Source organism: Bos javanicus, chromosome 11 (assembly GCF_032452875.1).
Source record: "Bos javanicus breed banteng chromosome 11, ARS-OSU_banteng_1.0, whole genome shotgun sequence".
In the NCBI taxonomy this organism is placed as follows: Eukaryota; Metazoa; Chordata; class Mammalia; order Artiodactyla; family Bovidae; genus Bos; species Bos javanicus.
In genome coordinates, this window is record NC_083878.1 from 97,539,758 (window position 1) to 97,563,008 (window position 23,251).

Consider the following 23,251-nt stretch of genomic DNA (forward strand, 5'->3'; position numbering starts at 1 on the left):
CAGCCTGTCGGCCTGGCTGCTGAGCACCAGTGGCTTGGTGATCTGTGACAAGACGGAGGCTGACCTTGCGCGCAGGCCCACACATACCAGGCCCTTCATAAATGCTGGTTGGTTGTGCCAACAGGGACGGAGTCACCTTCTGCTGGCCTGGGAAAGTGCAGACAGGGTTTGATTTATCCCAGTGCTGGGCCCACTTTGGAATATCAGTGGCCTCAAAGCCACGAGACCTAAGCAAGAAGTCCTATCAGCCAGCTCTGATTTCCTGAGCACACGTACCATATGGCTCTTATTCATTTCTGCAAATCAAGTATTTATCAAACTCTCCCTTTCCCACTCCATGCCAGGCCCTTAGGCTATGGTCAAAGCCCCTGTCTCATGGGCTTTTATGTTATCCAAGGGAGATACTGCCTATGTATGGATGTGAGAGTTGGACTGTGAAGAAAGCCGAGTGCTGAAGAATTGATGCTTTTGAACTGTGGTGTTGGAGAAGACTCTTGAGAGTCCCTTGGACTGCAAGGAGATCCAACCAGTCCATTCTGAAGGAGATCAGCCCTGGGATTTCTTTGGAAGGAATGATGCTAAAGCTGAAACTCCAGTACTTTGGCCACCTCATGTGAAGAGTTGACTCATTGGAAAAGACCCTGATACTGGGAGGGGTTGGGGGCAGGAGGAGAAGGGGACGACAGAGGATGAGATGGCTGGATGGCATCACTGACTCGATGGACGTGAGTCTGAGTGAACTCCGGGAGTTGGTGATGGACAGGGAGGCCTGGTGTGCTGTGATTCATGGGGTTGCAAAGAGTCAGACACGACTGAGCAACTGAACTGAACTGAAGCACATGCGAGAAGTGATCAATAAATGTGTGCTGAATGCATGAAGTAATGAACCAAGAGCTGTCAGATGGGAATAAAAGTGATGCTGAAGACCCAAAGAGGAGGATTGGTAGGAATCAACTGAGTGTCCAGGGAATGCCTCTCTCAGACCTGAGTGACAAGAGGGAGCCAGCCGCGCCAAGAAGTGGGCGCAGCCAGCACAGAGATCGCGGTGGAAAAAACTCCACAGCCAGTGTGGCCGGAGCACAGTGGGCCTGGGGGACGCTGTGAGCATACTGTGGGCGGGCTGCAGGGCCGCTGGGGAGGGGCTCAGCCTGGAGAGAAGTTCAAACAGGAGACAGACACGATCTGGTTCACAGTTGCTTTTTGTGTTTTGTTTTTTAAAATTAACGTTTCAACTCTGTGGCTTCACACGTGACACTAGTGGTAGAGAACCCACCTGTCAATGCAGGGGCTGGTTAAGAGACTCGGGTTCTATCCCGGGGTTGGGAAGATCCCCTGGAGGAAGGCATGGCAGCACACTCCAGTGTTCTTGCCCAGAGAATCCCATGGACAGAGGACCCTGGTGGGCTACAGTACGTAGGGTTGCAAAGAGTTGGACATGACTGAAGCAACTGAGCATGCGTGCACTCTGTGAAAAGCAGATTGCAGAGGAAGTGCAGGGGGGCAAGAGTGGAAATGAGGCTGGGTTAGGGCGTTAGGGCAGAATCCAGGAGTGAGCCAGTGCTGGCTAAACTGGGGCAGTGGCAGTGCACGGGAGAGAAGGAAAGTGAGAGAGGAGGGATTCTGAAGACAGAGGTGGCGGGATTTGTGAAGGATGGGATGTCAGAGATGAAGCAAGGAGGGGCCTGGAGAGTGGTTCCTAGGTTTGAGGCCTGAGCAGCTGGGAACTCAGGTCTAGGGCTAGAGAGAGATTGGATGAGCTCAAGGAGGCGGCTACCACTGGGGCATGGAGGAGAAGATAGATGGGGCTCTCCAAGCCAGGGAGACCCCACGGGACAGGGGTCTGTCTAGAGGACAGGGAAGCCTGGCATGCTGCAGTCCATGGGGTCTCAAAGAGTCGGACACGACTGAGCGACTGAACAATAGCAACAACAGCTGGGACGAGGGTGAGACCTTTTCTCAGATCAGAGTGGTCCCAAGAGGAGCTGGACTTAGACAGGAGAGACCTGAAGGTATGGAATTCCCGGAGTATGGGTGAGTCACTCTTTAATTACAGTCATGAGCTACACACACATACTCTGCTTGCTGTGTACATGTTCTATTGTGATTCACACACACACACACACACACACACACACACACACACTGCTTGCTCTGTACACGTTCCTATCGTGATTCGCTCTTTCCTACTGAATTGATCCAGAGAGTCTGACCCATCTGCAGCAGCAAAATGAAAACTGAAGAACTTGGCCGGAAGGAAGTCACAGCCGATGGGTCAGGAGGCCTGGTCTGCAGGGCGGTGGTCTGGAGGGGACCCGCCTGGGAGCCGGACTCTCACTTTAGGCATCTGGGGGTGCAGGGTCGTTAAGCGGGTATCCCAGGAAGGTGGATGGGTGGTGGCATTCGTATATTTCAGATTTTCATCTTTCATGCGGGAGGTGCCTCTCCCCTCTGTGTCTGATGGAATTCCCCCTTGGATGCTGTGGAGGACATCATGATGGGCAAGGCTATCCCAGGCTTTCCTGAGCCATGGCTCATGGGGGAGGTGAGGTGGGGGAGGAGAGGACATTCCCTGATGACTCATCACCGGTCCCTCCCCTCGTCTCCATTCTCAGGAGTTCTGCTGATGTCTGCACCCTCGTCTGCCTTCACTTTGCCACAACATCTATCACCCCCGTCCTGAAACATCTCTCTTCACGCAGCTTATTCCCTTCCCCACCCCTACCCCCACCGCATTCTGACAGCTGGCTCCTCCCTGACCACTTTTGTCCCTCTCACCCACGGGCTGTAAGTGTCTGGCGGGGCTCTGGCCCAGCTCTCACCTTTCCTGATCCAAGTCCTGTCCCATGGGGTCTTCCCAGCTTGGAAAGCCCCATCTTGCTCCTGTGGAGGCTGCCTCCTCACACTCATCCCAGCCCCTCTCTCTAGCCCTACACCCGCGTTCCCACGAGCCCTCTTCTCGCGTGTTTGTTTGACAGCTCACCACTGGCATGTCTGAAATCAAAGTCTGGTTCCAGAAAGTGCTGGTTAGTTCCAGGCTTTCTGAGTGGACCTATTTGGACTTTGAGGCAATATGGTAGACTGGGCAGATGAGCAGTAAGCCCTTTCTTCCCTCCCAATCACCTGCTGCAAACACACATACAAATAAACCAAATTATAAACCAAGAAGCAATGCTGAGCCAGAAGCCAGGAAAGGGAAGTCACCGTGTGCTAGAAACAGAGAATGCTCTCAGAGTCAGCGCAGGGGGCAGAGCGCAGAGAGCTTGCTAGATGGAGACCTTGCCAACTGTCAGGGGGCAAGGGTTCTAATGCCCGCTTATGGCGGGCTGGAACTCAGCTACTCACAGGAATCAGAGAGCCAGCAAGTGTCCCCCACTGGAAAATCTCGGGCCAGCCTGGGGGAGCCCCAAGGGAACACAGGTAGAAAAAGTCCCTATGAGAAAATGTCACCTTAGCCTGTACTTCAGGTAGGTAGCTCTTGGCTCTCAGCCCACATGACCAAGAAATGAGGGGTAGTGTCCTGTGGAGGTTAGGAGTGTAGACTCTTGAATCAGACTCCCAGGCTCAGCCAGCCTTGGACCTGCCTCTTATGGTGAGGGTTAAATGAGTAAATATATGAAAAAAATGTTTCGAACTATGCCTGGCACACAGTAAGGGCTAGATAAGTATTAGCTGCTGCTTTTATTATTATTTTCAACTTTTCTTGACTGTTTTCAAATAGACTGGCAGAGACCACCATCCCTGTAAGCCAGGTCCTCTGATTTATAACCTGATAACATCATCATCTTCTAGTGGTTCCCTTGCTTCTCGTCTCACTCCCTTTCTCACGCTGTTCATTCATGGAGTGATCGTCCTACGACACAGCTCTGGTGTTTTCACTTGCCTGATTAAAGACAGTTTTTAGCAACCCCCCATCCTTTGGGTGGGGGGTGGTCTCTACCCACCACTGCTCCAGAGCAGGATGCTCCGATGTAACCGTGTTTTTTTTTTTTTTCTTAAGAAAGTATTCCAGCACTTTTATTGTATAATTAGTGAACAAGTTAACATGAAATTGCATGAGACTTTTTCTTTTTTTCTCCCCCTCTCCCCACCACCTCTATCCCCTTTGGTAACCATGAATTTGTTTTCTGTGTCTGTGAGTCTCTTTCTGTTTTGGAAATAAATTCATTTGTATCAACTTTTTAGGTGCCAAATATGAGGGATATCATAGGATAATTGTCTTTCTCTGGCTGACTTGCTTCACTTACTGTGATAATCTCTAGGTTCATCCATGTTGCTGGAGATGGCATTATTTCATTCTTTTTATGGCGGAGTAGTATCCCAGTGTACATATGTACCACATATTCTCTGTCCATTCATCTGTCGATGGATTCTTAGGTTGCTTCCACGTCTCCGCAATTGTAGATAGTGCTGCTATGAACATGGGGGTGCATGTATCTTTTCAAATTAGAGTTTTTTTCTGGGTGTATGCCCAGGACTGGGATTGATGGATCATATGACAACTCTAATTTTATTTTTTTAAGGAGTGTCCCTGTACTATTCTCCATAGTGGCTGTACCAATTTGCATTCCCACCGACAGTGTAGGAGGGTTTCCTTCTTGCCACACCCTCTCCAGCAAATTTATTATTTCTCTACAAATTAGTTATTGGTAGACTTTTTGGTGATGACCATCCTGACTGGTTTGAGGTGATATCTCGTTGTAGTTTGGTTTGCATTTCTCCGATAATTAGTGCCGTTGAGCATCTTTTCATGTGCTTGTTGGCCATTGGTATGTCCTCTTTGGAGAAATGTCTATTTAGGTTTTCTGTCCATTTTTTGATTGGGTTGTTCATTTTTTTTTTTTTTTTGGTATTAAGCTGTATGAGCTGTTTTTGTATTTTGGAAATTAATCCCTTGTTGGTCATATTGTTTGCAAACATTTTCTCTGAGTTCATAGATTGTCTTTTTATTTTGTTTATGGTTTCCTGTGCTGTGCAGAAGCTTCAAGTTCAATTAAGTCCCATTTGTTTATTTTTGTTTTCATTACTCTAGGAGATGAATCTAAAAATATATTGCTATGATTTATGTCAACGTGTGTTCTGCCTAGGTTTTCCTCTAGGAGTTTTATAGTATCTGGTCTTACATTTAGGTCTTTAATCCATTTTGAATTTATTTTTGTATATGGTGTTAGAGAATGTTCTAATTTCATTTTCTTACATGTAGCTGTCCAGCTTTCCCAGTACTACTTATTGAAGAGACTGTCTTTTCTCTTTTGTGTAGTCTTGCCTCATTTGTTGTAGATTGATTGATTGGCCATAAGTGTGTGGATTTATTTCTGGGCTTTCTATCCTTTTCCATTGACATATATGTCTGTTTTGTGCCCGTACCACACTGTTTTCATTACTGTAGCCTTGTAGTGTAGTCAATAGTCAGGGAGCATAATTCCTCCAGCTTTGGTCTTCTTTCTCAAAATTGTTTTGCCTATTTAGGGTCTTCTTTGCTTCCATACAAATTAAAAAAATTTTTGCTCTGATTCTGTGACAAATACCACTGGCAATTTGATAGATATTGCATTGAATCTTTAGATTTCCTTGGGTAGTATGGTCATTTTAAGTATTGATTCTTCCAATCCAAGAACACGGTATGCCTTTCCATCTATTTGTATTATCTTCAATTTCTTTAATCAGTGTCTTACAGTTTTCAGACCACAGGTGTTTTGCCTCCTCAGATGTGTTTATTCCTGGGTATTTTATTCCTTTTGATGTATGTTGTAACGATTTTGATGTTGCTCTTTTTAATCCATCATTTTAATTTTCATTGCACTACTTCTTCAATGAATATTCAGGACTGATTTCCTTTAGGATGGATTGGTTGGATCTCCTTGCAGTCCAAGGGACTCTCAAGAGTCTTCTCCAGCACCACAGTTCAAAAGCATCAATTCTTTGGTGCTCAGCTTTCTTTATAGTCCAGTTCTCACATCCATACATGACTACAGCCTTGACTAGACAGACCTTTGTTGGCAAAGTAATGTCTCTGCTTTTTAATATGCTGTCTAGGTTGGTCATAACTTTCCTTCCAAGGAATAAGCATCTTTTAATTTCATGACTGCAGTCACCATCTGCAGTGATTTTGGAGCCCAAAAAAATAAAGTCTGTCACTGTTTCCACTGTTTCCCCTTCTATTTGCCATGAAGTGATGGGACCAGATGCCATGACCTTAGTTTTCTGAATGTTGAGCTTTAAGCCAACTTTTTCACTCTCCTCTTTCACTTTCATCAAGAGGCTCTTTAGTTCTTCTTCACTTTCTACCATAAGGGTGATGTCATCTGCATATTCATTGGAAGGACGGATGCTGAAGCTGAAACTCCAATACTTCGGCCACCTGATGCGAAGAACTGACTCATTTGAAAAGACCCTGATGTTGGGAAAGATTGAAGGCAGGAGGAGAAGGGGACAACAGAGGATGAGATGTTTGGATGGCATCACCAACTTAATGGACATGAGTTTGAGTAAACTCTGGGAGTTGGTGATGGACAGGGAGGCCTGGCACGCTGCAGTCCATGGGGTTGCAAAGAATTAGACACTACTGAGCAACTGAACTGAACAATACTTCTCAGGTGGTGCCAGTGGTAAAGAATCTGCCTGCCAGTGCAGGAGATATAACAGATCCCTGGCTTGGATAGTTCCCCTGGAGGAGGAACTGGCAACCCACTCCAGTATTCCAGCCTGGAAAATCCCATGGACACAGGAGCCTAGTAGACTCCAGTCCATGGGGTGGCAAAGAGTCAGACATGACAGAGCATGCACACTACTACACTACTTCTAGTTTTATAATAATGAATATTTTCAGTTAAGTTTTAGCTGTCATTTGGATTTTTAACTCTAGGTTTCAGTGATCCCTTCGAGTTAGGGAAGATACTGAGCTTAGGTGATAAAGGGATTTTGGTGTGTTCCAGTGGGTGTTTCTCAGGACAACTTGCATTTGGGAATGAGGCATTTGAGGAGAACCTTTGGGTAGGGAGATTCTTGCAGGGTGCAGAGGACATAATAGAAGCATTTTGGCAATGGCAGCAAATACCAAAAGTTTTCATACCTACTTCACACCTACTTCCTTGCCCTGAAAAACAAATCATAAACCTTTCAGTTGTGGCCAGTGGAGCATCTATTGCCACCAGCAACATAGCAACCCAGAGCCCCAGGTCACGTGCGGAAGAGACGCAAGAGCTGGCTAGAGGAATTTCCTGCTCAAACACAGCCACAATCAACTCATTCTTTCCCCTTTGATTAGTATTCAACTGTTCATGCTTAGCCGCTTGTGATTTGCACCCTGTTGGCAAGTTGAGTTGAAAGATCTGGAAAAGGAGAATAAGCTGTCAAATTGGCCATCACATGTCCACAGTATCCAAAATGACCTAGTCAAAAGCATACTTTGCCAAATGGCGAGTTTCCATCTCTCTCTCACCTTCCCAGTCTTGTCCAAGGCAACACCTGCCTACAGTTCTGCCAAACTGCTGCTCCCTTGAGCATCGCTGTGTGTTCCCATTGCCAGCCCACTGCTCATACTTTCTTTGGCCTCTGGGGCCTCTCCAGCCTCATCTCTGCTAGTTGAAGCCCAGCAAGACTAGTTTCCAGGATCACCTTTTCCTGGTTCCTCCTTCCCATAATGGAGTTTGTTCTCTCCTTCCAGAGCCCTCTCATAGTGCTTCTGACTCTCCCATGCCTTAGCCAGCCCTTTCCATGGCTCAGCCATGCAGACCAGCTCTGGACCCAGGATGGACCCTTGGCAAACTTCCATTCAAGGACCAAGGTCATCCTCCTGGCTCTACTCTTGGGCTTTTTGGGAATGTCTCTTGGGGTTGCCATGAGCATAATTTATTTAAAACTTAGCAAAATTACTGGAAACGTGATTAAAGTTGATCTACAAGATTATACATTGTGTATTTATGTTTGCATGTATTTATGTATATGTGCATATAAACTGTCAAAGAATTGTTTTTTTAAAAGATAAAATAATGACTTATACAAGTATAAAATGATTATTTGTCAAATATTTTATTTTAACTTATTAATTAGTGAGAGATTCAGTAAGATATTCAGTTCAGTTCAGTGACTCAGTCGTGTCCGACTCTTTGCGACCCCATGGACTGCAGCATTCCAGGCCTCCCTGTCCATTACCAACTCCTGGAGTTTACTCAAACTCATGTCCATTGAGTCAGTGATACCATCCAACCATCTCATCCTCTGTTGTCCCCTTCTCCTCCCACCTTCAACCTTTCCCAGCATCAGGGTCTTTTCAAATGAATCAGTTCTTTGCATCAGGTGGCCAAAGTATTGGAGTTTCAGCATCAGTCCTCCCAATGAATGCTCAGGCCTGATTTCCTTTAGGATGGACTGGTTGGATCTCCTTGCAGTCCAAGGAATTCTCAAGAGTCTTCTCCAACACCACAGTTCAAAAGCATCACTTCTTCAGCGCTCAGCTTTCCTTATAGTCCCAACTCTCACATCCATACATGACTACTGGAAAAACCATAGCTTTGACTAGATGGATCTTTGTTGGCAAAGTAACGTCTCTGCTTTTTACTATGCTGTCTGGTTGGTCATAACTTTTCTTCCAAGGAGTGAAGTGAAAGTGAAAGTCGCTCAGTCGTGTCTGACTTTTTGTGACCCCCATGGACCATACAGTCTATGGAACTCTCTAGACCAGAATACTGGAGTAGATAGCCTTTCCCTTCTCCAGGGGATCTTCCCAACCCAGGGATCAAACCCAGGTCTTCCTCATTGCAGGCGGATTCTTTACCAGCTGAGCCACAAAGCAAGCATCTTTTAATTTCATGACTGCAGTCACCATCCACAGTGATTTTGGATCCCCCCAAAATAAAGTCTGTCACTGTTTCCACTGTTTCCCCATCTATTTGCTGTGAAGTTATGGGACCAGATGCCATGATCTTAGTTTTCTGAATGCTGAGTTTTAAGCCAACTTTATTTCAAGAGAACTGAGAATACTTTACTTTATGGTCAGTTGAAGAATGCTGAAATCATCTTTAAAATGGATAGAAAATTAGTATTCCCAGAATGATGATCAGTGGGATACTATGGGACATCAGTTGCCTTTATATGGACTGGAATTGTTTGCATTACTACATTTTCTACAGGTTAACATCTATTTGTACAGAATTTAAAATAGCCTTAGTCAAAGACAGATATGGATAGCTTGCTAGAACACTTATTAAATTTCAGAGTCACAGTTTTCCCTCACATTACTTATAATAGTCTCCATTGCATCTACTATTTTACATTAGTTATATGGCTTTATAGTTTGTTTTTCAGAAGCCAGTAGTTCATATCTGAAGAATTTAAGAATTACTCTTTTGAAGTGCCCTTGTTTCATTCCTTTCTCATTGCATCTTCAGTCTGTTGAATCCATTGATCCATAGATTATCCACAGCACTAAAAATTCTTTCCATACCAACAGTAGACACTGGAATTGAAGTAGGATTTTGAGCCAGTTTTAACATATTTGGAGCAACACGTTCTTTGTTGAAAAACATTTCCACGTATCAAGAACTGTTTCTCTCAAGACAAGGGAACAAGCTACCAATGTCCTCATAAAGAGGATTTGGAGGACTTTTTTTTTATTCCATGGAGCCTACTTACCAGAAGAGGGGAATTTTTCATCATTAGTCAAATATAAGTGCCACATACAGGCTCTCTAGCAGCATGATAAGGGGCATTTCCAAAAGCAACGCACTTCTTCAGGTATCTGACCAAGATTCGTGATCATCCTGGCTTTTAACCCGTGGTTGAGATGTGCCATTTATCCCTTGCAGCAGATGTTTGTCACCATGTAAATTATTTAAAATCAAAAGGCTGGGATTTATTTTTACCTTGTAATTTTAATTCACTTTCTATATGTAGCTATGCCCATTTCTCAATCTTAATGTATATTTTTTCATTTTGCCTTACTTCATAGAGGTTTTGCCTGTTTTATTGCTATTAATAAAATTTAGCTCTTGGGTTTAGTTATCATGTCTATAGTTTTAGTGTTTAGTTTTATATTGTATGTTTTAAACATGGTTTCTGATTTTATCTATATTAATCAATTTCTCCTACTTCACCCCTCCCTCGAATTTCCATAGCTTTTTGAGTTGAGTGTTAAGCTTATTTATATTCATATTGTTTAGTTATATGAATTAAAAACCATGCATTTTTTCCCTCTCAGTACACTTTTGACCTCATCACATAGTTTAACATATCATGATCTGTATGTGCTTTATGTTTCTGGTTTATAAATAGTTCATTACCCTCGCTTTTATTTCTTCTTTTACTCAAGAATTATTGGAATATTCAAAAATTTCCAAAGAATTGAATTTTTAAGTTGTCATTAGTTTTCTTATTCTTTTTTTTATTCAACAGATTTTTAGGCAGTGTTTTCTCTGTGTCAGGAACCATAATAGATGCAGGGTATTATGGAATGAATATAACCAGCATGGTCACAGCCTTCATGGGAGTCATCCTTTGCTGAGTGAAGCACAGATGTCATCGTTTAAGTAGTCACAATTATAATAAATGTTATGGAAGGAAAAAATCTCAGGGTGGCCCAGCACTTCTAAAATTTACTAGAAGTACAGTTGCCTGTTGTATTTAGTGAGTATTTCCTATATGTTGTTTAATCTTGTTTCTCCTTTCCTGAATGTGAATGCTTTTAGTGTCTGTTTGACTCAGGTAAGCAGATAAGTTGTTTTCTTGCATGTAGTTCTGATGGTTTCTTCCTGAGGCTTCCTGTAAACTCTAAAATCTAAAGGACCCTCAATGCATATGAGGTTTTCAGTTTATGGCACTACTTGTAATAAAAGTTTAGAACAAGTAAATGCTGTTCTTTTTGAATAGACAAACCCTATATTAAAAAATTAAATCTTAAAATAATTTTTCAGCATAATACGTGTGCATGAATTTTAAAAATCACTAAATACTGAAAGGCTGAGTGAAGCAGCTAACACTCCTTGCTCCATCTCTGCATAACCCAGTCACTCCCTAGAGGCAAACACTCAGTTATTTAGCAGTTTCTTCTTATGGTTTCTGCCATGTTTCCATCGATGTGTTTTTGCTGCAATTTCTCGATCCACTCACTTTGGACAGTATATGGTGACTTCTTTGTAAGATGGATGTTGGTTTAGTTTTCCTAAACCGTCTTCCCTCATTCTTCAAAAACACTCATGTTACCATAATTACATCACTTTAGTTAAATGAGTGTTCTTGTTTTAATTATTAGGAATGTGTAAGTATGGTTTTCCATAAATGGCTCCTCCATACTTAAGTGGTTAAGTGTGAATAACATGTTCTTTCTGGAATATCCCTTTGTTTCCCTGGCATTTCTAATCCCCTTTTAAGGAAAAATTCTTACTCTAGCTACTGCTTATCTACCAGATATTTTATATGTATACGTAAAATACACATATAAACATATGTAATATTATATAATATCTTACCAGGCCTTATGTATATTATACATAAAATCTTTAAATTATTTTATTTAATTTTATTTTTATTATACATAATAAATTATGTCCATTCCCTTCCTCCACCCCACCAACGTGCTATCCCATTGGGTTTTCTGTCGAGTCTTCTCTCTCTCTGGAGGCCTCTTCTGGGGTAGAAGGATGTAGACTAGCCTTTCTTTAGCCTTGCTGCTCATCTGTCCTCTCCCTTTACTACTGCTAGTTTGGATCCACTGTTTCCTACATCCCGTATCCTCCTGTCCTTGGTTTATTCTTTCGTTTTGCTAGGGGAAGTTCTCAAATAGTATGCATATTACTTGGGAGATAGATGTTCTTTTTCATGTCTTCTAACATCCTGTGCATTCCCGCTGAGAAATCTGATGCCATCCTGAATCTCATTTGTGGCCACAGAATGGAGCAGATGAGTGAAGTTAACTAGACCTGGCCATTCCGAATGTGTGTGTGTAGGTGGGGTGGAGGGTGCGTAGGAAGTATGTGTGCAGACAGACACAAGGTTAACAGAGGCAGGTGTGGTCTGGAGAAGCCTGGTTTTAAATTTGGGAAGTGTGCAAATGTGGCTGCCTTTGGTCGGCCCACTCCACTAAAGAACTCCAGTTGTTGGTTGGAGGTCAGTCTGCAGGGTGATCTTTAGGGACATCCTCCAGGACTGTGATCATGTTGGCCTCGTGTCCATGTCAGGACACAGATGACCCCCTGATCAGCTCTGTGGTGCCATGCATCGAGGTACTTGACAGTCTAGGCAGATAGGCCAGACGTGCCAGGGTACATGGGCAGCCCCTCAGCTGGGTCCAGAGACCCAGTGGAGGCAGACTTAGGCTCCAGTTTGGCTCAGCGGCAGTGTGTATGAGGACGACATAGGGATTTGTTGAACTGCTGGATGAACATGGGTGACTGCCACAGGATTCAGTGGGCTTCTAGGTTGTATTAATAAAGAGATGACCTCCCAGCCAAGAGGGTGAGGGGCCTGCTCAGCTTTACAATGGGGCCATTCACAACTAGAGGATCTGGTTCTGTTCTGGGTATATGTTGTTTATTTAGTGACTTTCTTATCCTTAAACATTCATTTCAAATGCTTCTCTCTTTATATCTTCCCTTGATGCTTCCCTTGCCCATAATTTACCTACTGTTGGTCTGAGTTCTTATCTCTACTTACTTACTTACCATGTTGCTGTAATATACATGTCTCTCCTCTACTGAATCAAGTTCCCCAAGGGTGCTCTGACAAGTCACTTAATACTTGTGATTATGAACCTGAAATAGCGGCAGTCATCCTGGCTCCATCTTCGTCCCTGGGCTTTGTAAAGATCAGATGAGTTGTATGTTTTGGTGCTTTACAGACAGCAAATGGGAGATGATGGCGTTATTTCCTGTCCGTTTGCTAATATGATGAATAACAGCCTTAAATTAACAAGCTGGTTAAGCAGCCGTTGTTCCTCGCATCTGTGTAGCATCCCCTGATGTGTCCTGAATTTCTCAATGAAAAAAAAAAAAAAACCTCACTGTTTATTCTCCAACTTCTTCATTACTGGGGACGTCCTTTCTGCTTTTTCTTTTGCCTCTCCTCTCTGAAGTCCTTAAGCTGTCACTGCTCAGCTGGGCTGTTGCACAGCTGCATCCTCTGTGACTCCAGAGGCTGAGGATCAAGGAATTAGCCAAGGCAGCCTGAGTTCCCCGATGCACCAGACATGGCCTCAGCCTGGGATTTGCAGACTTGGGTCCCAGGAACCCAAAAGGCCGCTTCAGTTCGAAAGGCTGGCTTCCCCTGATGCTGGGGAGTACTGCTCTCCTTCTCTCTGCTGTATGATGAAACTGTTGGCCACTGGCCTACGTTAGTCTAATGGATGTGGCAGGGTGGCTGGTCCTGGTCCTTGCACAGACCATGGGGTCTCAAAACCACACTTCACCAAGGATGCTCCTGGCCTAGGGTCCCTCTCCACTTATGCTCCTGGGCTCAGCCATGGATCTCAGATCCCAGAGGCACTGGCCCTGGAAGCTAAACTTGGGGGTTTCCAACGTCAGCCACGTGCTGTGCCAGAGCCAACCCTCTCCACTGACCCTTTCCCATATCCTCTTTTCAAGCCTGCTCTCGGCCTAGATTCCTTTCCTCAAAGCCATTTTATTCAAGGAGCCTCATTGCCATTTTCTGGCACTGGGCCTTGATGTAGAACTTGCGGGATGACCACAGCATCAGGTCTGGAGAACCAGGATTCAGTTTCTATTCCTTTCTTCCAGGAAGCCTCCTTATGAACACAGAGCCATCCTTTAACTGGTAACCAGCTTTACATACCAGAGATCTCAGTCATAAAAGATCTTACTTCTCTAATCTCTGGGCTGTGGGTATCTGCTTATCCTTTAGTTGCGTAACTAAATCACCCCTTAGATGACAGCATGTAGAAAAAAGGTGTAGCTTATTTTGACTAAAACACTGTAGCCAGTGTAAATAAGACACAGCCATGGACCACAGGGGATCTGGAGGAGATAGCCCTGATTGGAGAGATGGCCTGGCTAGGTGCACAGAATGTGCAGGCAAAGTGGGTGACATTTTGAGGGGGCCTTCAGTAATGGCAGAGATGTTGAGGAGGAGTAAGAAGTTGTGGACCCAGGGAGAGAGACATAATGGGGCTGTGAAATTGCTCTGGGTGACCTTGAGGAATTTGCTTTACTCTCTGAGCTCCTCGTTGTTGCGGGGTCTGTGCACCATGGTGTTGGTCATATGCAGAGGATTCTAGTCTCGGACAGAACAATGGACTTGGTAGCTCTGGAGGGTTCCTTCTAAGTGTAAGGTTTTATGAAAAATGACCAAGTTGAGCTGTGAAACGTTTCATCTCCACAAGACACAGCTTCTTACAATGCTTAGTTGCACCCAGGATTCCGCAGACCACAGACATACCATTTAGCACGTTTCCTTTTAGTTTTTGTTCACAGTTATCCTTTCTCTTTAGCTTCTTCTAGTTTTTTTGCCTTCTCTCTCATACTCTTTTTTTCTTCCACCAGCTTTTGAATCGAAAAGACAAGACCACCTTTGAGAAACTGGACTACCTGATGTCCAAAGAAGATAATTACAAGCGGACTCGGGAATATATCCGAAGCCTGAAGATGGTTCCCAGTATTCCCTATCTAGGTAGGAGTCTGAATAGGATTATTGTTTTTTTAAGAAACCTACTCAGTGCTAGATGAGATGTTTTTACAGTTTCTAGTTGAGAAAGTTCCACAAAGCAGCATGGGTCATGGATAAAAAGGTGATTGGTTGGCTCTTCAGGTTAGAACAGGCTGTTGGGACTCCCTGAGAATGGGGACTTCCTGAGGAGGGTCCTGGAACAAGGGATATTCTGCTGCTGATACAGATGCCCAGTGAATCCCAAGCCTCCGCAGCCTGTAGCTCAGAAGGATCACGAGACTCTTACTGGTCTATCCCCATCCTTCTGAACTGGGGGAGTGTGTCAGTTGCTCAGTCGCATCCGACTCTGCGACCCCATGGATGGGGGCCCCCAGGCTCCTCCATCCATGGGATTTTCCAGGCAAGAATAGTGGAGTGGGTTGCTATTCCCTTTTGCAGGGGATCTTCCTGACCCAGGGGTCGAACCTGGGTCTCCCACATTGTCAGCAGACTCTTTACTGTTCTGAGCCTCTAGGGAAGACTGAACTGGGGGAACTCAGGCCCAAACCCCTGTATTCTGGTTCTCTGGGCATTAATAATATATTATGTAAGATTTGTCTCAATGAAATTATTATAATGATTATTGATTTTACTGATTCAAAAATACTATGTGTTTATTGAAAGGAATTAGGAATAGATAAGAAGATTAGTATCATTTGTTATCTCATCCAGAGATAAACATTATTTGCTTCAAATCTTTTCATTCATTTGGGTGCATATAAAATCTGTATGTTTACTCTATTGTGAACATTTAATGTTATTACCTGCATTTCTATACTGTGACTCAGTCCCACTTGGATTTGTCCAACTGAAATCTGCTCTCTAATAATGACATATAAATTGTCTCTACATTTTTGCTATTAAAATTCTGCAGTGGCCATCCCTGTTGGATAAATTTCCTACGTGTAATTATGATTATTATCTTCTAAGAGATTCCTGAAAGTGTGATTATTGGGTCAAAACTTGATGTGAAATTTTATGCCTTTTCATATATATTTTCAAAACGCTCTCCATAGAGGTTGTAACAATTTATGTTCACATTAGAGGGCAAAGAAATTGCCTATTTTCCGCATGTGCACAAATGCTTTGTGTCTTCATGTGCTTTTTTTCCTTTATCATTCCTTTTTTTCCCTTTGCCAGTTTGACAGGTGAAAAATACTTCTTATAGTTTGGTTTTCACAGTTATGCTAATTTTATGATATAAAATAATACTAAGAACAAGGGAAATTAAGATTTTATGGATATGACCCCTAATATTTTCAGAAATCTAGTGCAAGTTTTTTGAGATAACATTTTTGACAACTTTTAAATGTCCTCTATGAGCATTGTGTATTCAGTTTTTAAATTCCTTTAAAACTAATTTGGAAAATTAAACTTTAGTAGAAAATTGTTCATTTGATCCAAGTTTTAAAAATGATTAGCATAAAGTTTTTCCTCAGTTTGTTTTGACTGAAAAGTTTTGTGTAACCGCTTGTACATTTTAACCTCCCGTGTATATGGGGTTATATTTGCTTTGCATTCCTAATAGCGTGCATTTTCATTTTCTCTTTCTTTTTTTTAATTTGCTTTGCCAGAGGTATGTCTGTTGGTCTTTCCTAAGGATTAGACTCTGTGTCTGTGTATCAGTCCACTGTCTTCCTGCTTTCTAATCTGCTGTATTCCATCAGTCTAGGATGTGCCTTTTCCCTCCGCATTTTTAAACCTCTCAAATTGGGATGCATCTTTCAACTGGTGGTAACAAAGCACTGTGGCGCTGGTTAATTGGCAGCAGTGTTCCTTACGATACATAAAATAATGGTGCATCCTAAATTTGTAATAGATGACATCCTAAATTTGTAATAGATGACATCCTAAATTTGATGAAATATGGAATTTATTCTTTTGTCTCTTACGATTCATCTCTTCTGCTTTCCTTAAAGTTGTTTTGTTATTGTAAACAAATTATTGGCTTATTTGTGTATACATTATTCTTTCCACTTTCATTGGAAAATAGTTACTGGTATACATTTCCCTCTAATTGACGCTTTTGTTGTATCCTACGTGTTTAAATGTATAGTATGCTCACAATAGTCTTAAAAGTGTTCAATAATTATAGTTTCAATTTTTCTTTTATGCAAGTGTTATTTAAGGTAGTGATGTTTTAAATTTCCAAGGGCTTGAGGTTTTTGTTTTTGGTTTTTTTCAAATGGCTTTATTGAGTTGTAATTCATGTGTCACCCATTTAAAGTGTACAACCAATGGTTTTAGAACATTCACAAAGCTCTGCAACCATCTGCAAAATCAATTTTAGAACATCTTTATCACCCCAAAGAGAAACCCCGAACCTGTTTCTAGTCACTCCTTTTCCTCTAGCCACCTCCCTTCCACCCCCTCACCTTCAGCCCTGGACAACTGCTAATGTACTTTCTGGCCTCGTAGATTTGCTTATTTGGGACATTTCATATGAATTGAATTGTACAATGTGGTCTTTTATGACTGGCTTCTTTCCCTGAGTGTTATGTTTTCAAGGTTCATCCATGTTAGAGCATAATCAGTGTTTCATTCCTTCTTATTGCCAAATAGTATTCCACTGAATGGATGCTCCACGTTTTATTCTTTAAAACTTTATTGATTTTATTTCTGGCTGTGCTGGGTCTTTGTTGCCATGTGGGTTTTTCTCTAGCTGCAGAGAACGGGGCTACTCTCTGGTTGCAGTACACGGGCTTCTCACTGCAGCCGCTTTTCTTGTCTCAGAGCATGGACTCTGGAGCACCTGCTCAGTAGTTGTGGCCATGCGCTTAGGTGCTCCGCAGCACGTGGGATCTTCCCGGACCAGGGATCGAACCCGTGTCTCCTGCATTGGCAGGTGGATTCTTTACCACTGAGTCACCAGCGGAGCCCCACCACATTTTATTTATCTGTTCATCATTTGAGGGACGTATGAGTTGTTTCACTTTTGCGTTACTGTGGATAACACCACTATGAAGGGCTTTGCTTTTTAAGAACAGTCTTCTAATTTTTTCAATGTTGGTTTTAGTATATGACCCATATGCTTTTGAGGTTTTTAAAAATATGTTGATATTTATCTTGTGGTTTAATATAAGATCAATTTGTGTAAATGTTTCATGGGTGCTGGAGAAGATGTAATCTCACAAGTTACTCTTATAATTACATTATAACATTCAGATTTTCATTTTTGACAACCTGGTCGATCAGGAACAGAAATATATGTTAGAGTCACTTTACATTTTTAATAGTTTCTGCCTTACTTTATTTTGTATACAGTTGGCCCTCCATACCCCTGGGTTCTGCATTCATGGATTCAGCCAACCCTGAGCTGAAAATATTTGAAAAAAGAAATCCACAAAGTTCCAAAAAGCAAAGTTTGAATTTGCCATATGCTGGCAACTATTTACATAGCATTTACATCGTATTAAGTATTATAAGTAACCCAGAGATGATTTAAAGTATAGGGGAGGGTGTGCGTAGGTTGTATGCAAATTCTATGGCATTTTACATAAGGGACTTGAGCATCCCTGGATTTGAGTATCTGCAGAGGTCCTGGAGCCAATCCCATGTGGATATCAATGACTGAATAGATGTTTTTAACAGTTGCAGATTTGTTATGAAGGGTCCCATACAAAATGATCTTGATTCCATTTGTTATTTGCTTTTATTTCATCGATGTTGATTCTGTGAAATCTGATTTATTTTTCCTTTGCATTCATTTTATAAATCTTTGACTGTATTTTTCATTTTGATATTTTAAGTTGTCTTGTCTTAAGTGTGATCCTTGAAAATCATATTTGTGTGTGCTTGTCTGTGCTTAGTTGCTCAGTCGTGTCCGACACTTTGTGACCACGTGGACTGCAGCCCGCCAGGCTCTTCTGTCCGTGGGATTCTCCAGGCAAGAACACTGGAGTGGGTTGCCATGCCCTCCTCCAGAAATCATATTTAGCTGGGCCCAGTATGAGAGATCTTGCCTTTTAGTAGGGGAGTAAAAGTCTTTCCGTGTGTTTAGACTTAAGCAATGTTATTGAATTATCATTTTTTTCTTTTACACTTTCTTATCCTTTCTTTGTTCTCATCTTATAGCTTGCTGTAAACTTAGTATCCTTCCACCTAGGTGACCATGGGGGTGAATCACCATCTCAGATATGTAGATGGTTGGGCATGCCCAGCTGCCAAGCCCATTCCCGCCTTGCCTGAGGCTGATCGATCTGAAAATGGGTTGGTGGCATTAGGGTGGGGGCAACCCCTGGTTTAACTAGCACAGGTGCTCCAGGATTAAGGATGGCCTCTTCTCTCTCATAAAATGATCACTAGAATTGCTGTTGATCCCCTGCTTCCTCTGCGCCTGGCACTTGGCTAGGTGCTTTAATGCATCAACTCAGTGAACGCTCACCATGGCCCAGTGAGTAAGCAGGTGCTGAGAGGTTGCCTCGGGTCACATAACAGGAGCACGGCAGAGCCAGGCCTCGGCCCAGATGGCCTGGCTGTCAGCCCTCGGCTCTGACGCTGCCCTCTCCCGACTCCCCACCTCCACTGCTCAGGTCGTTATCCGCCCTTTCAATTGTCACCCGTATGTCCTCTGCTATTTATGACTTGTGGATGGTCTCCATCGGGCACTAGTATGGTGGGATTAATAATACACTTGCGATTAATAATACAGTGGGATTAATACACTTTATACAAGTAGGATAAATTATCTTGGCACTTTGCTGTGACACTGCTCGTGGACCACAAAGCAGTGCGGTCTTGGGCCTCTGAGGGATCGGTCACTGGACCTCAGCCAAGGGCAGACTGGACCAGTACCGCCTCCCCTTGCTAACCTATGTCCCTTCTCATCAGACTAAGCGTATGCTTCCAGACCCCTCCCCTTCAGATGAGCCCCCTGTTCAGACCGCTGGCCAGATGCCCCTCACGAGTGACCACGTCAGGCCGAAGGACAGGTCCGCTCTTCCAGCGGACACATAGCCTGTGCCCCAGTCCAACGCCACTGAGTTTCTGGACGGCCCCCTCTGCTTGTCCTTGGTCATCGCATCGCAGCTGCCTTCCTGGCAGGTCCTCCCTGAGAGGTTCCGTGTGGGCCTCTGTTCTCCTGGAAGACCCTCCTGCTGGCCCCCGAGTGAGTCCCGCTCCATGGCCTGCTCCTGCCCCTTCAGCCCCACGAGGCCCTCCCTCCCCTCTTAAGCCAGCTGGGCTGCGCTTCTCATCCTTGCACCAGAACGACTCCTGACACGTACACGTCAGATGGAAAGAACAGGAGGCGGATCCACCGTGCTTTCCGTCCTCAGGACGCTGTGTGAGGGTTTACGATGGGGTGTGGGGGTGCACGATTTCATTAAAAAGGATGAAACGAGACCCCATCCTGAGGGCAGCCGGGGCCTCGCTGCCCTCTGTGGCTGTGGAGAGACCCTGCCCAAATGGAGGTTGTGGTTGTAGTACTAGATTCCTCTTGAAAACCCAGCTTGTCCTAGGGATGGATTTGTTTATCAAAAGAGGAAAAGTTACATAATTCCTGGAAAGTACAATATAGGAAAAAATGTCTGAAACCATTTCTTTTTCCCCTGGCAACATCCTCACTGTAGGTCTTTCCCTGGGGGAGAGGGAGTTATTCTTTGGGAGGAACTTGAGGTCAGTCCTTGATATTTCCAGCTGCTGTGTTCGTTTAGTTCCTGCTTGAGACCTCGAATGCTGCTTCAGTGGTTATTCGCCTCTGATAGCAAGTATGGGTTTTCCTTTGGTAACGATTCTTTTAAACCGCTGTGGAAGGTTCAACACCGCCTGGTTTCCAGGGACCGACCGTTCCCACCCGTGTCGCTTACTCCATGTAAAGATCGCCTCATGTAGTGCTAGCCGTTGTTATTAACCGTGTGGGTGTGTGTTCCAGCTCCTTGCGATGCAAATTTTAGAGCCAGTTGGCTGCACTTTGGTGCACTGTTTCTCGTGAAACATAATTTAAAAAACACGGAGGGAAAAACTTACTGCATTTTAAAAATAAGACTCTCTTTGTCTCAAAAAGTTTATTCCCGTTTACTTCAGAGTGCAAAAACAGTGGTGGGAAATAGTCGAGTCAGTTATTTGTAGCTTAATTTTATCTGATAGCAACTCCTTGTAAATACCCAGTTTGGGTCAAAATAATAACAGAAGCAGGCTGTGAGCTGTGAAGAGTAGCTAACAGCATTTGTTCTAAGCAGCCTTTATTGACTTACAGGGTGTTTGGTTTTTAGTACCTATAATTCCCTCCAGGAAATAGCTAAATCAAATTAGGAATGTAATGGATTTTAAAAGGGTTAGAGCCTGATTCTAAAAGTAACTATAGGCAATGTGGAAAATGGTGATCTCTCTCAAGGAACAAAAACTAGGCATCCTGACAGTTCTGAATAGTAAAGAGAACATTTAGATTCTTGGTAAATTTACCCAAACTTCTAATATGTGAAGTACATTTCTAGAATCTAAGCTGTTCCTTCAAATAAGCAAACCCTTCCATTTTTTTAAAAAAAGTAAGGCTTTATTTTCAGATAGAGACTCTGAAGTTTAAAATAAAGGCAAGTTGTTTCCAGATTCAGAGTATAAAGTTAACAGACCTAAACTGAGGGATATCTAAAGGACTTTGGAAAAGAAGTAGTTATCGGCCAAAAAGAAGGATTTAATCCCGATGCCCCAAAGCCCCCAGAACAGGTGGCAAGAGAGGGGCTCCCGCTTTGGGCCTGAGGGCAGCACACACCAAGCCCTTTGCAGAGTGGGTGTCGGACTCTGGTTCTGCTCCCGTGGAGCTCATGGCCCAGCTCTGATCACCAGCAGCGCACTCTAGAAACCAAATGAGCTGAGCACCGTGGCGGGAAAGGCAGAGGAGCAAATAAAGGGGGCCTGTCCCAAGCTGGGGGCCGGAAGCCCTAAAAGATAAGTGAGCTGGGTGAGGAGGTGGGATGCGAGCATCCCAGACAAAGAAAACAGCTTGTGCAAGAGCCTCGAAGTAGGGGAAAATGACGTTTGTTGGAAAAACTGGCTGGAGAGTAGTGAATGCTGGGGGCACAGGGCAGGAGGGTCGTGAGAAGCAGCTGGAGTGAGAGGGAGGTGAGGTCTCTTAGGGCCTAGACACTGAGAGTGGGAGGCTCAGGGTCCAACCCCCACGAGCAGTGGAGGATCAGGAGGGTTTAAGAGTACGGGCGTGCCTGGCTTGGGCTTGCCTGGAACATGGGTCTCCTGGCCGACAGCAGATGCCCGGCTTAGAGAAAGTCAAGCTGTAAGGGGAAGGCCGGGCTGGTGACCATGCAGAAGCCTGTGGCACATCACTGTATTTCAGAAACTGTTGGAGGTGGGAGAGGGAAAGCCCTTTTGAAAGCAGCTCATTTTTGAGCAAAACCTTGGAAAGACCTAAAACAGACTTCGGTGAGCATGTCTGCCTGATGGAGATGCATCATCAGGATGAGGGAGATGGTGTCTCCCTGTACCTGGGCTTTGGGGATGAAGATGTGTGTGCATTCGAGCAGAGACAAAAGGGCACGGACATAACGCTCTCTTGATTGTTCCTCCACAAGGCAGGAGGGCTTGAGCTGAAGGATGCCAGCAGAGCTTCTGCTTCCTCCTTGGTGGGGGCCCCCGCCACACCAGGACCAAAGTTGGGTGGTTCCCAAGTCAGGGTGACCACAGTGTTATCCAGCTGTCCCCAGGCTTGTCAGCATTAAGGGCAATCCTTTCCTTTAATGCCCAATTGAAAAAATTCCATTCCACATGCAGGAAATCCAGTCTTTTTTCCCTTCAGTTTCCCCACCCCACGTGTTTGCAAGAATCCCCAAGGAATACTCATTTGTTCCACAGATCCATCCTGGTCGTTCCTGGAGCCTCAGCCTACTGCCTGGCCGCAAACCTCTGATCCCTCCCTCCAGTCATCTCCTGCTTTCCTACCCTGTCTCTCCAGCTGAACCCATGTGGAGCTAGGCTCCTCCTTCCTTAGCCGGGGGAGCACAGCTTGGGGCTGGCTAAGGGATGTCGAGGCCACAGAGAAAAGCCTGCGTTCTAGAAAGCCTGCTCCTGGAGCCCAGGGCCATGCTCCTTGCCTTCTCTACCCGATAGCCACAAGCTGCAGGCCCTGACCTGCTGCCCTCCCTCCTGAGCCCGGAGAGCCTTAGATCAGGTCTCTTCTTCCCCCAGATCAAGGCATCCACCCCCTCAGTGGCCCAGCAGGCAGGCGAAAGCTGTGTGCTTCTCAGTCAGCAGAGTCACACAAAGACACAACGCATCTGCACAGAAGGAATCCTTTCCCATTATTTTGTCTAGTCCTCAGCTGCATATGATCTCAGACCTCTCCCTTCCAGACAGGATTTTGCCTTTACTTTTGCAATCTCAGGATTTGTTACCTGAAAATCCACCATTTATCTGGGACTTCACAGTCCTGCTCAGTTTTTACAAAAAGCTATTGGATGCGGCTTCCTTGGTGGCTCAGTGATAAAAAAAAAAATCCACCTGCCAATGCAGGAGACACGGGGTCAGTCCCTGATCCAGGAAGATCCCACATGCGGAGGGGCAACTAAGCCCATGCACCATGATGACTGAAGCCTGCGCACCGAGAGCCTGTGCTCAACAATGAGAAGCCACCTCAATGAGAAGTCCACGCACC

The 23,251-nt window shown here is 44.3% G+C and overlaps 1 protein-coding gene across 14 annotated transcripts in view; it reads left to right on the top strand.

The window, feature by feature from the left end:
• RALGPS1 (Ral GEF with PH domain and SH3 binding motif 1) overlaps window positions 1-23,251 on the top strand; it is a 297,598-nt gene that overhangs the window by 120,722 nt on the left and 153,625 nt on the right. For all 14 annotated transcript variants that reach the window (XM_061433551.1, XM_061433547.1, XM_061433548.1 and 11 more), the window contains one exon: window positions 14,487-14,613. In XM_061433551.1, the coding sequence (XP_061289535.1) occupies window positions 14,487-14,613 (127 nt within the window). The remainder of the gene's footprint in view (window positions 1-14,486; window positions 14,614-23,251) is intronic.